This window comes from Theropithecus gelada, chromosome 1, assembly GCF_003255815.1.
Source record: "Theropithecus gelada isolate Dixy chromosome 1, Tgel_1.0, whole genome shotgun sequence".
NCBI lineage: Eukaryota > Metazoa > Chordata > Mammalia > Primates > Cercopithecidae > Theropithecus > Theropithecus gelada.
This window is the reverse complement of record NC_037668.1, coordinates 27,587,755-27,600,878: the sequence shown is the minus strand read 5'-3', so window position 1 is coordinate 27,600,878 and position 13,124 is coordinate 27,587,755. Positions and strand designations below refer to the sequence as shown.

At 47.1% G+C, this 13,124-nt stretch overlaps 1 protein-coding gene across 3 annotated transcripts in view; it reads left to right on the top strand.

Moving 5' to 3' along the window:
• OLFML2B (olfactomedin like 2B) overlaps positions 1–9,243 on the top strand; it is a 40,961-nt gene extending 31,718 nt beyond the window's left edge. For all 3 annotated transcript variants that reach the window (XM_025365881.1, XM_025365875.1, XM_025365869.1), the window contains exons 8-9: positions 7,460–7,636; positions 8,165–9,243. In XM_025365881.1, the coding sequence (XP_025221666.1) occupies positions 7,460–7,636; positions 8,165–8,766 (779 nt within the window). In that variant the 3' untranslated portion in view covers positions 8,767–9,243. The remainder of the gene's footprint in view (positions 1–7,459; positions 7,637–8,164) is intronic.
• Positions 9,244–13,124: the final 3,881 nt, after the last annotated feature.

Below are 13,124 nucleotides of genomic sequence, written 5' to 3'. Positions count from 1 at the left end.
AGTTCTTGAAGGAAATTAAAAGTGCTACTCCAGTAAACACACGAATGATAAGCAAATGAAACAGGCTTATTGCTGATATGGAGAAAGTTGTAGTGGTCCAGATAGAAAAACAGTACAACCATGACATTCCCTTAAGCAAAAGGTTAATCCAGAGCAAGGCCCTAACTCTTTTCAATTCTGTGGTGGCTGACAGAGGTGAAGAAGCTGCAGAAAAACGTTTGAAGCTAACAGAGGCTGGTTCATGAGGTTTAGAGAAAGAAGTCATCTCCATAATGTAAAAATGCAAGGTGAAAAGCAAGTACTAATGTAGAAGCTGTAGCAAGTTACCTAGAAGATCTAGCTAAGATCATTGATGAAGGTGGCTACACGAAACAACAGATTTTCCGTGTAGGCAGAACAGCCATCCATTGGAAGAAGATGCCATCTAGGACCTTCATAATTAAAGAGGAGAGGTCAGTGCCTGGCTTCAAAGCTTCAAAGGACAAGCTGACTCTTCTGTTAGGGGCTAATGCAGCTGGTGACTTTAAATCAAAGCCAGTGCTCACTTACTATTCTAAAAATCCTAGGGTCTTTAAGAATGATGCTAAATCTACTCTCCCGGTGCTCTATAAATGGAACAACAAAGCTTGGATGATAGCACATCTTTTTATACCATGGTTTACTGAATAATTTAAGCCCTTTGTTGAGACCTACTGCTCAGAAAAGAGAGATTATTATTAATATTATTTGAGATGGAATCTTGCTGTGTCACCCAGGCTGGAATGCAGTGGCACGATCTCGGCTCACTGCAACCTCTACCTCTTGGGTTCAAGTGATTCTCCTGCCTCAACCTCCTGAGTAGCTGGGATTATAGGCGCATGCCATCATGCCCAGCTAATTTTTTTGTATTTTTAGTAGAGATGGAGTTTCACCACGTTGGCCAGGCTGGTCTCAAACTCCTGACACCACGTGATCTGCCTGCCTCAGCCTCCCAAAGTGCTGGGATTACAGGCGTGAGCCATCACGCCCAGCCAGATTATTTTTAAAATCTGACTGCTCTTTGACAATGCACCTAGTCACCCAAAAGCTCTCATGGAGATGTGCAAGGAGATAAATGCTATCATGCCTGACAACACAGCATTCATTCTGAAGCCCATGAATTAAGGAGTCCTTTTGACTTTCAAGTCTTATTATTTAAGAAATACATTTCATAAGGCTATAGCTGCCATAGATAATGATTCCTCTGATGGATCTGAGCAAAGTAAATTGAAAACCTTCTGGAAAGGATTCATCGTTAAGAACCTTCATGATTCATGGGAAGAGGTCAAAATATCAACATTAACAGGAGTTTGGAATAAGTTGATTCCAACCCTCATGGATGACCCTGAGGGGTTCAAGTCTTCAGTGGAGGAAGTCACTGCAGATGTGGAAATAGCAAGAGAACTACAATTAGAAGTGGAGCCTGAAGATGGGACTGAATTGCTACAATCCCATGATCAAACTTGAATGAATGAGGAGTTGCTTCTTATTGATGAACAAAGAAAGTGGTTTCTTGATATGGAAACTACTCCTGGTGAAGGCAATGTGATCACTGTTGAAATGGCAACAAATGATTTTGAATATTACATAAACTTAGTTGATAAAGCAGTGGCATGGTTTGAGAGGCTTGACTCCAATTTTGAAAGAAGTTCTACTATGGGGTAAAATGCTATCAAATAGCATCACAAACTACAGAGAAATCTTTCATGAAAGGAAGAGTCAATTGATGCAGCAAACTTCATTGTCTTATTTTAAGAAATTGCCACAGCCCCCTAGCCTTCAGCATCCACCCCTCTGATCTGTCAGTAGCCATCAGCATCGAGGCAGGACCCTCCACCAGCAAAAAGATGATGACTCACTGAAGGCTTCGATGATCATTAGTGTTTTTTAGTAATAAAGTATTTAAAATTAAAGTATGTACATTTTTTTAGCCATAATGCTATTACACCCTTAGTAGACTGCAGTATAGTGTAAACACAACTTTTATACTCACTGGGAAACCAAAAAAGTTATGAAACTCACTTTATTGTGATATTCACGTTATTACAGTGGTCTGGAACCAAACCCACAATATCTTTGAGGTATGCCTGTATTAAAAATTTAATTTACTAGCATGAATTATACCATTCATCTTTATATTGTGGAATGTCAGTTTTAAATGCAAATATAAGATCTTTCAACTTTTATGCAGAATCCACCAAAATGACTCATTTCGTATTTTGTAGCTCCTACATACATATGTATTTTGTTCTTATTAGAATAGTGGAAACACTGCAGAAAACTAACTCATCTGTTTTTGTTTTACTTGATATGTGAACATCTTAACAGCACTCCTTGCCTTCAGCTTATTGAGTGAGGAAGGACTAAAAAGAAAAGGAACTATGAGTTGCCCTATCCTTCCCTCTTCTTCTGTATCAATTTCAGCATAAGTTGTTGTCTAATACAGGGAAATAACACAAGAAAGAATATGATAGGGTTCCTTGACCATTTGTGTTTCTTAGAACACCACTGCCTTCTTTCTGCTTTCGGAGCACGATCTGGTTCAAATGGAAAATGTGGCCTCTGAGGCAACACACCTACCTTGTGCTCACTTTGAATCTCACTGAACTCAGGCATGTAGTGGGTCTACCTGCAATTCTGTGCTCATTAGGCATAGCAAACCCTATATGCAAGTGGGGGACAAAGAAGGTGACCACACATATCTTGCATTCTCCTCTGCTCACACTCAGGCTGCATTGTTAGACTTCACATAAAATACAAGTTCGAGGGTGAAAAAAGATGTTCAAGATGGTGACAGCAGATCATTAAATGGAGGGCAGCCCTTCTGAGCAAGGGTGCTGTGTGATTGCACAGATCATACGCCCATAAGGCCAGCCCTGGGTTTATGGTGAATACCATAGCCCTGGCAACTATGGTGAATACAAGCAGCTAGGTATGGGCAAGAGATCTCAAGTTGACAGCCTGAGGGCCAAATTCATCCTAAGATGCGTTTTTATGTTGGGTCTGAATGCCTTCAGGTCAGCTCTTCCAGTTCACCACAGTGTCTTCTGCCACCTTTTGTCTCACACTCAGCCTGACTCATCATTTCAGTTCCTGCCTGACCCGTGTAGGCATCTGAGTTTGAGACCTCTGAATGAAGGCAGATGACAACAAGTAAGAATGGTGATGCAGGAAGGGCTGATGTGCTAGGATGGGGACTCTGGGCTGCACGTGGTGGTTGGAGATGGTGAGTCATTAAGGGTTTAAGAAGATGTGCATCTTGGAAAAGCAGCCAGGGAATACTGGGGAGAATAAGTTAGAAGTGGGCAGAGATGAGCCAGAGAGACCAACTGGAGCAATTGGAGTGATTCAGGCAAGAGGTGGTAAGGTCTGAACTATGCCATAGAGGTGGAGGATCAGGGTCAAGATGTTACTCAGTGCTGAGTTGGAGTGTGGGTGAAGGGAAAGGGGATGTCAGGGATGACCTAGGTTTCTGGCTCGGTTGGTGGAAGGCATACCATGGCTTTCTCTGGGACAGTAAATACAGGAGGAGCAAGCCGTGAACTGAAGCAAATGATTTCCATTTTCAGTCCTTTAAGTTTGAGGAGCCAGGAGGACACCCAGAAGGAAAGCGCCTTGTAGGCAGTTGGATGGATTCATGGTGCTCAGAATCAGGACCTGGGCTGAGTTGTCGGCAGGAGCTGAGTCTGCAGGAGGAATGAGGAGAGAGGAGGCTGAAGGTGGAACTCCAGAGGGTGACATTTGAAAGCAGGCAGAAGAGGAAGCACTAGCCAAAGAGCTGGAGAAGGCCAGGCAGGCAGGCGGGACCAGGAGAGAGTGGTAGTGGAAGCCGAGGGAGGAAGGAAACGCCTTCTGAGGTGGGTGGCTGGGTGTCGGTGGGAGCAGAGGGTGGCTACCTCAGTTTCCAAGCAAAAAGCAGAGGCTTGACTAGAATAAGAGGACTGGAGAGCACCCCGAGGGGCAGCAGTCGGGTTGAGGGGCTGAGAGGCATTGCTGACGAGGTTGGTCGGGGAGCAGATGCCCTAAGGACCCTACTGGGGAGGCTTGCCAAGTGAGCACCGGAGCTGAGAGCCGGGGAGGGCCGAGAAGGCTCTTGCTTGCTGATTTATTTCTTTTAGAATGCTGAGATTCGAGGAGGTTTACATGCTGAGGGGAAGGGCCTCTTCTTTTCAGACCCAGGTAACCTTTGAAACAGGGCCAGCTGCCTCCCAGGACTGTTGGTTAAATGATGGAATACATAGAAAGTGCGTAGTAAATGTCAGCGTCACCGGCATCCTTGGCAGCCCTACTCTGAGGAAACCTAAGATGCGATGCAGACTGCACTCTCCTCTCTGCAGTTCCTTTGAACTTTCTCCCATCTTTCTGTCATCCCCCTTGAAGAGTTGTCAACATGCAGTGTCTTCTCTCCAAGGCTGACGGTTTACTGCCAAGTGTGGGAGCATCTGAGCTGCCCCAGATTCTCAGAGCACAGTGATGTGTCTGGGTCTCATTTTTTACTGACCTCTTCCCTTGATCCTGCCTTCAGATGCTCTGAAATCGTTTGCATTTGTCCTGTCTGGGCTTGTCCGCAGGGCAGTAGTGTTTACTGTCTCTGAAGGCATGTGAAAATACAGCCTGAGGTTCTAGTACCAGGACAATGAAGCTGCAAGTGGGGACTCCCCTCTTCCTACAGAAATAAGGATGCCCTAACCCAAGAAGCTGACTCCATCTCTATCCATTTCCTATGCCTCCAAATTGCCACAAGCTTAGTAGCTAAAAACAGAAATGAACTCTGTAACAGTTCTGGAGGCCAGAAATTCAAAATGAGTCTTGCAGGGCTAAAATCAAGGTATCAGAAGGGCCGGTTCTTTCCAGAGGCTTGAGGAGAGAATCCGTTTCTTGCCTTTTCCAGCTTCTCGTGGCTGCCAGCATTCTTTGGCTTGTGGCCATATCTCTTCAGTCTTTGCTTTTTTCATCACATTGCTTCCCCTTCTCTTGTGGTCAAATCTCCCTTTGCCTCCATGTTATAAGGATACTTGTGACTGTATTTATTCAATAGGACCACCCAGATACTCCACTATAGTCTCCCCATCTCAGAATTTTTTTATGTAATCAGATTTGCAAAGTCCCCTTTGTTTCCTTTTGTCCCAGTCACAGGCTCCAGGGATTTGTCCCCTCCAGGGGACATTACTCAGCCTACCACATCGCCTTCAGAGGGAACTCTCCATGCACTCTGGTGAAGGAGGCAGGGAATGCATTACAATCATTTTACTTCTGAAGAGATTAAAACTTTTTGACATTATAGTGGCAACACAGACTTCGGAGTTGGTGGCTGGGCCAAAACCAGAGCCAGGCCTCTGGCCCAAGCCTGGGGCACATCTATAGCCCAGCATTGGGGCCCTGCCACTGCAAAGCCTCGGTGTGAGACGGGACCCTGCAGGGATTTTCAGGGCTGCTGGAGCTGCACAGATGAGTCCTGGCTTTCAAGAGTCTATCTGCAATTTCTATGTTTGGTCAGAGAGGTGGTGTGGCCATGGCAATCCCCGGACAGAAAACACCTCACCTCATGTCTATCTGTGGGGCTTAGGGGCATGAGCCAGGGGTGCCTCTGGACAGGGAATTGGTGTCCTTTCTGAGCTTTGCCAGGGCAGAGGATTGCCCGGTGATGGCATGCTAGGGCTCACCTCAGTGCAGAAGGAGCGTGGCGTCCTCACTGGCAGCCAGGGCCCTGCCTAGATCCAGGGAATGAGAGGTTTTCCATCAGATCTCCGCTGCCAGGGCTCAGTCAGAGTTTTCTATTTTATTGTCTTGAACAGATGAGCTCAGCTCTGGGGGAATGAGGCATTGACAGGGAGATTCTTTTGTTTGTCTTATGGAGACTGAATCTCTCCCGCTCCGTCAGATCAGGACCTAATAAACGCCACACTGAGCTGCCTAAACCCTGCCAACTGCACCCAGCTATGGGGCTTGCCTGCAAAACAGTGTTCATGACACTTCCACCCCCAGCTGCCCCAGACCCAGGGCCAAGGACCCAGCTGCTTGCCCCTGTCCTGTCAGCTGCAGGGCTTAGACTCCTTCTTCAGTCCACTTCATGGGGAGCAGAATAGATGGAACGGATTGGAACAGTTTGGAAATGAGGGTGGCCTAGAATTTAGAGAACTCTGGAATCCAAACTGTAGGGTCTTTGTTACTTTTGTCCCACGCAAGTGTCAAGGACCAATTATTCTCATCACCCATCTGTGTCGTCAGTCTTGATGGCAGGTGGGGCAGGGGTTCTGCTGGCCCCAGCTGCCAGCAGGCGGTAAGGAAGCTGTGTGAGGGTAAGATTCATGTGGCTCTCTCACTGCCCCCTTCCACTGCCCTCTTCCCACCTCCTCCATAATCCACAAGTGTGAAGACAGGAAGAGCACATGCCCTTAGTAGTTACATGTGACTTCACTATCATTCAAGGCTATGTTCAATAATAATACTGCATATGAGCATTGCAGACTGTCAACTTCATCTAGAACCCAGTATAGTTCCAGTGGCCTTTTAGGACCTCTCCTGGGCACCGGGTCCAGAGCCACTCAGAAGGATATTGCTGAGTTCCTGTCCCATCGTGGCCAACTTGATCTCTGAAGGAGGCTTCTATACCCAGAGTCAGCTCCTTATTCAAGAACTTGGTATCTTGCCCACCAATTCCTCAGCAGGGAGCCCTGGCATCCTGCTCCCAGTAGTGACAAGGGCATAGGCTTGGGGACAGCTCTCTAGGACAGCAGGTGGGCCTCAGGGACATGAATAGCCATTGCTCTGTTAGGGCTGGTCCCACAGCCTGGAGCGGCTCAGCAGCTGGCAGAGCTGAGTTCCTGGTTACACCCAGTAGAGTCCTCTCCTCTGGCCGTACTTCTCATGCTGCATGTTCACCCAGTGATCAGACGTTTGGGTGCCTGCAGCAAGCCAGATACTGTGTTCTGAGCACCGAGAATGTAATAAGGAAAAGCCACATTCCCGCATCCCTTGGTGCCTACACTCCAGTTGGGGGTGGGCGTGGAGGGAGGAGAGAGAAGCACAAGCATTGTGGAGATGCAGGATGACATGCTCTGTAAGAAAGCAGCATTCATGATACCCTGAGAGCTGAATGGAATAAAATAGAATAGGTCCCCAGAGGAGGGCATGGTGTCATAAAAGGACTCTGGATCTTAGGTCTTTGAAGGATAGGACTAAGAAGTCAGAACAGGAGCAAAGCATGGTGGTGTGAAGGTGGCCAAAGATGGGCACGGTGGAGGCTCAAGTGTAGGGTCAAGTGTAGGGTGGATCAGGGGAGTAGCAGGAGATGGTATGGAAAAATGTTTGGGGTCAGGTTATACAGAGCTGTTAAAGCCTGCCATGGAGTCCAGACTCTAAATAGGAGGAACAGTAAAGGTTTAAGGGGTGAGGCATCACTAGATCAGCCCAAAACCTCCATCTGCCTCTTCTCCACCAGGAAGGTGCAAGGACACTCTCTCCACAATCACGGGGCCAACCACCCAGAACACATACGGGCGGAATGAAGGGGCCTGGATGAAGGACCCCCTGGCCAAGGATGAGCGGATTTACGTAACCAACTATTACTATGGCAACACCCTGGTAGAGTTCCGGAACCTGGAGAACTTCAAACAAGGTGCGTGATAAAGATCCGACCCAGGCGGCTCCTTCCCTTCCCCACGTCCTCTGTTTTTATCACAGCCGGGCCTCTTTGGGTGGTAATGGCAGTTAGGAAGGTGACACTTTCTTCTGATGACTAAAGGACCTTTCCTTGGAGAGCGGTCCCCCTTCCCCACTCCCTCACATTCTCTGCCTCTCAGCTCTTCCCCTCCTTCCGAGCTCCTGGGACATGGAAAACCTGCAGTCCAGAAGACTGCCTCCCTTTCCCATAGCCCTTGACAATTTATGAACCACATTCATGTATATTAGCTTCCTGGATCCTTGAAAGAAAGAGGTAGATGGGAATTGTCACTTCCCTATGACAGATAAGGACGCTGAGGCACAGACAGGTTGAGTGATACGCTACAGGATGCTAGAAAGTGGCAGAGCTAAGACACAAACCTGGGTTTCCAGACCCCTCGTTGATCATCACTCACTTAATCACATGGGCTGCCCACCTTCTGCCATGCCACCCTGAAGCCTCCTGTTTTCTCCCCACCTGCAGGTCGCTGGAGCAATTCCTACAAGCTCCCGTACAGCTGGATCGGCACAGGCCACGTGGTATACAATGGCGCCTTCTACTACAATCGCGCCTTCACCCGCAACATCATCAAGTATGACCTGAAGCAGCGCTACGTGGCTGCCTGGGCCATGCTGCATGATGTGGCCTACGAGGAGGCCACCCCCTGGCGATGGCAGGGACACTCAGACGTGGACTTTGCTGTGGACGAGAATGGCCTGTGGCTCATCTACCCGGCCCTGGACGACGAGGGCTTCAGCCAGGAGGTCATTGTCCTGAGTAAGCTCAATGCCGCGGACCTGAGCACACAGAAAGAGACCACATGGCGCACGGGGCTCCGGAGGAATTTCTATGGCAACTGCTTCGTCATCTGCGGGGTGCTGTACGCTGTGGACAGCTACAACCAGCGGAACGCCAACATCTCCTACGCCTTCGACACCCACACCAACACACAGATCGTCCCCAGGCTGCTGTTTGAGAATGAGTATTCCTATACAACCCAGATAGACTACAACCCCAAGGACCGTCTGCTCTATGCCTGGGACAATGGCCACCAGGTCACCTACCACGTCATCTTTGCCTACTGACACCCTTGTCCCCACAAGCAGAAGCACAGAGGGGTCACTAGCACCTTGTGTGTATGTGTGTGTGCGCACGTGTGTGTAGGTGGGTATGTGTTGTTTTAAAAATATATATTATTTTGTATAATATTGCAAATGTAAAATGACGATTTCGGTATATTTTTTTATATGGATTGTAGATCAATCCATACGTGTATGTGCTGGTCTCATCCTCCCCAGTTTATATTTTTGTGCAAGTGAACTTCTCCTTTTGACCAGTAACCACCTTCCTTCAGGCCTTCAGCCCCTCCAGCTCCAAGTCTCAGATCTTGCCCATTGAAAAGGTTTCATCTGGGTCTTGCAGGAGGCAGACAACACTAGGAGCAGAAGTGAAAGAGGCAAGAAAGAAGTGCTGTGTGGCGGGAAAAAAGTTTTAATGTATTGGAGAAGTTTTAAAAACCCAGAAAAATGCTTTTTTTTAAATAAAGAAGAAATTTAAAATCAGCCCCCAGTGCACTTTTGTTTAGCACCGATATGTCTGGCCAGGTGTTGGATCCTGCTCCCGGAAGGAGACGAGGTCTGGTGTTTCTTAGAAATGTTCTCTAACTGAACTGGGCTGCATCCCAGTTCAGTTCCTAAGAGCTCCTCCTCCCCTCCTGATAGGGACTTCCTGGTGGGGGATTTGGAATGAGCTGACCCCCATGTTCTCTTTAATTTTGTGGCATTGATCCCTTCATCTCTCTGTCACACTGGCTTCCTTGCTCTGTTCTGCTACTCCTCTCATCATTTCACCCAAGTTTGGGGAACCTGTTCATTCATTAGCCCTGCTTCTCGAGGGTCGGGTCTTAGGCACTGTTGAAAATACAAAGCTGTGTGAGTGCGACCTTGTTCCCGCACTTCCTTAAGAAGTTCTCAATCAATCCATCTCTCTCCTCCTGTCTCCTTCTCCCCATAACCCTGTCTGCCTTTTCCTGAACTAGCTCATTCAGCCAGGCTTTCTCCTCCCGCCTTCCCTTCCAGGAAAGGGGCCCCTTTCTGAAATGAGTTCCTTGAGGGAAGCGCTTGAGTGATGGGGGAGAACTGCAGCCCCTCCTGGTGCAGGGCTGAACCCTGTGCAGTGCCTGCTGTCCGCAAGTGTGATTCTTCCTCCACATTACACAAAACAGGAGATAGAACATCTGAAAAAGCCTCAACAGGCATCTCCTGAGGTTATGAAGGAGGGCAGGACCCAGGGATGCTGCGGGGAGATCAGCACAGCTCTCCTGTTGCAGCTCCCCTCAGCCTCCTCCTGACCCCTCTGTAGGTGGCCTCACTTCCTGACCCCCAGTTAGAGGGTCACACCAGGGAGCACCTCCCTGTGTAGAGAACAAGGTGGGGGGCCACGAGGAACAGCCCTCCAGGGAGGCCGGCTGCAGCTTGTCTGGGTGAATCAATTGGCTTTAGAGCCAAACTGCCCACTCAGGCCAGGTGAGGACACTTCTCAGGTTCCTCCCACATGCCGGAAGGAGGAAGCAGAGGCAGGGGTAACCACAGGCCTGAAGCTGGGTGGTCGGAAATGTTTTCCCTGAGCACAACATCCAGGACTTCTTCAAGCAGCTTTCTTTTGTGGGGTTAAACTTTGGAAATACCAAGACTTAAAACACCAAGATTTAAACAAAGAATGAGTTTCTCCAAAACCTGAAGAGCAGAATCATGACCAGGCTATGCTCCACCTGCTGCCGTCTAGGGTGAGACCTGAGACCTGCACCCCGACCCTTCTGGGCCTCTGCCCTCACCTGTAAAATGAGGGGGTATTTCCCAGCCCTCAGACTTGCTGGCTGAGTCTTCAGCTCTGTAACACCTTGTCAAACTTAGAGCATTTTAATTGCTTGATACTGATGGGAAATATATTTATTTTTTTCCTGTTAAAAGACTTCCCAGCAATATATTTCAAAAGTAGAAAAAAAATTCCTAACAATTTATCATTTCATTATTTTTATATTCATTGATTTGTATGTACATTTATTCATTCAGTAAATATTTATGGAGCCCTGACTGGGGATGGGAGTAAATAACACAAAGTCCTTGCCCTCATGAAGCTTATATTCTAGAGAGTGAGAGAGAAAAAGAAATACATTATGTGTAATGTGACAGGTGACAATAAAATAAAGCAGGCAAAGATGGGAAGGGAGGGGGTTGAAGTTTGCATGAACAGGTCCGAGAAAGCCATCTGATCAGGGGATATGGAGCAGAAATGGAAGGCAGAGGAGTTGAGCGAATCTCAGACCTGGAGGCTGTGGGCAGGCAGACAGTAGGGAGCTAGAGGCCTGAAGGGGCCCCACGGGCACCCCAAGTGAGGCTGATGGAAGCACCTACAACCAACTGAGCACCCTGGGCAGGAACAAGGTGCATTCTGCTGTCGCTCGGCATCCAACACAGTTGAACACAGTTGGGTGATGGTGCGCAGGCCTTCTTCCTACCTGCCTCCTTCCCCACCGTGGAGCTAGGTGTTTGATGGAGAAAATCATCTCCAGGGTCTGGGTCTTAGTCCTGGCTCTCCAACTTGTCTTTTGTGAGACCTTGGATAAGACCTCTCTAAGCCTGTCTGCCATCCGTAAAAAGGACACATTCTGTCTACAAGAAGGGTAGATTCATGAAGATTCAAATAAAGCAAGGCAAGTAAAAGAGTGTAAAACATGCCATTATCACTGTCTAAAGTGAAACTCCTTAACTTGATTTCCCAAACCAGCTCTGCCTTTGGCCTTCTCTGGTAATCTCCCGGTCCCCTGGGATATAAGCTTAGGGGCCCTCTGTTCAATCCCTGCTCCTGGGGTCTCCACAACAACTTAATTACCCAGACCTCAGGTCCTTTCCTCCCACAGAGGCACCGTGGGACACAGTGGCCTCTCATGGCCAAATCCCAGCTCTGCCCAGTCTGGCTTATGATCTTGGACAAGACATCAAACTTCTCTGAGCCTCATTTTCCTCCTCTTTAAAAAGTGAGTAATGAATCTGTTTTACAGGGCTGTTTGGGGACATAATGAAACAACATTATGAAACATGAGGCAAGTAACAGGCATTCAATACTCTTTGTTTTTTAATTGACACGTAATTATATAGCTTTTTATTATGAAAACCTTCAATCATACAAAAAAATAGAGAGGAAAGTGTAATAAACTCCACATTCCTATCACTAAGATATGACAATCATCAAAATTTTATTATATTTGCTTCATCTTTTCTTTCTTTTTTTTTCTTTTTTTTTTTCTTTTTTTTTTTTAAGAGACAGTGTCTCACTCTGTTGCCCAGGCTGGAGTGCAGTGGTGCAATCATAGCTCATTGTAGGCTTGAACTTTTGGGCTCAAGTCATCCTCCTGCCTCAGCCTCCTGAGTAGCTAGGACTATAGGCACGTGCCACTAAACACAGCTAACTTTGTTATTGTTTACTTTCTGTAGCAATAGAGGCTCCCTATGTTGCCCAGGCTGGTCTTGAACTCCTGGCCTCAAGTGATCCTACTGCCTTGGCCCTCCCAGTAGCTGAGACTATAGGCATAAACCCCTGTACCCAGCCTTTCATCTTTTACAAATTTTTTTGTGCAAATATTTTAAATTAAGGACAGCATGACATTTTACCCAAACACTTTAGTAAGTATCTCTTAAGAAAATTTTTAATATAACCTTAACCTAACGAGATTAATTATGATTCCTTAAAATCAATAACATACAACCCAAATTTAATTCCCCCAATGTTCTCAAAAGTGTCTTGTACAGCTGGGACTTTAAACCAGGATCAATCAGTATCCACACATTGAATTATGTTTTTGCATCTGAAATCTCCCTCTATCTCCTCTCCCTTCCTCTCCCCTCCTCTCCTGTAAACTTTTCATTTTGCAATAATTTTAAATTTACAGAAAAGTTGCAAAGTTGGAGAGTTCCTGCACACCCTTCAAGTAGTTCCCCCTAATATTAACATCTTGCATAATCATGGTATTTGTCAAAGCTCAAGAAACCCATATTAGTGAATTACCGTCAGCTCCAGTTAAGCCTCTTTTCATCTAGAATGGTTCTCCCTGCCCAACCTCTTTCTTTCACGTCACTGATTTGCTGATGAAACTGTGTTGGGTTTTTGGTGACACATCACTTTCTGCATTTATCTGATTACCTCCTTCAGGTGTCACTTAACTTATTCCTCTGTCATGGTCTGAATGTTTGTTCCCCCCACCCCTAAATTCTTATTTTGAAACTTACTCCCCAGTGTGATAGTGTTGGTAGGATTAGGCCAAGTGGGCAGAGCCCTCATGATGGGATTAAAAGAAGCTCCAAGGGCCGGACGTAGTGGCTCATGCCTGTAATCCCAACACTTTGGGAGGCCAAGGCAGGTGGATCACCTGAGGTCAGGAGTTCAA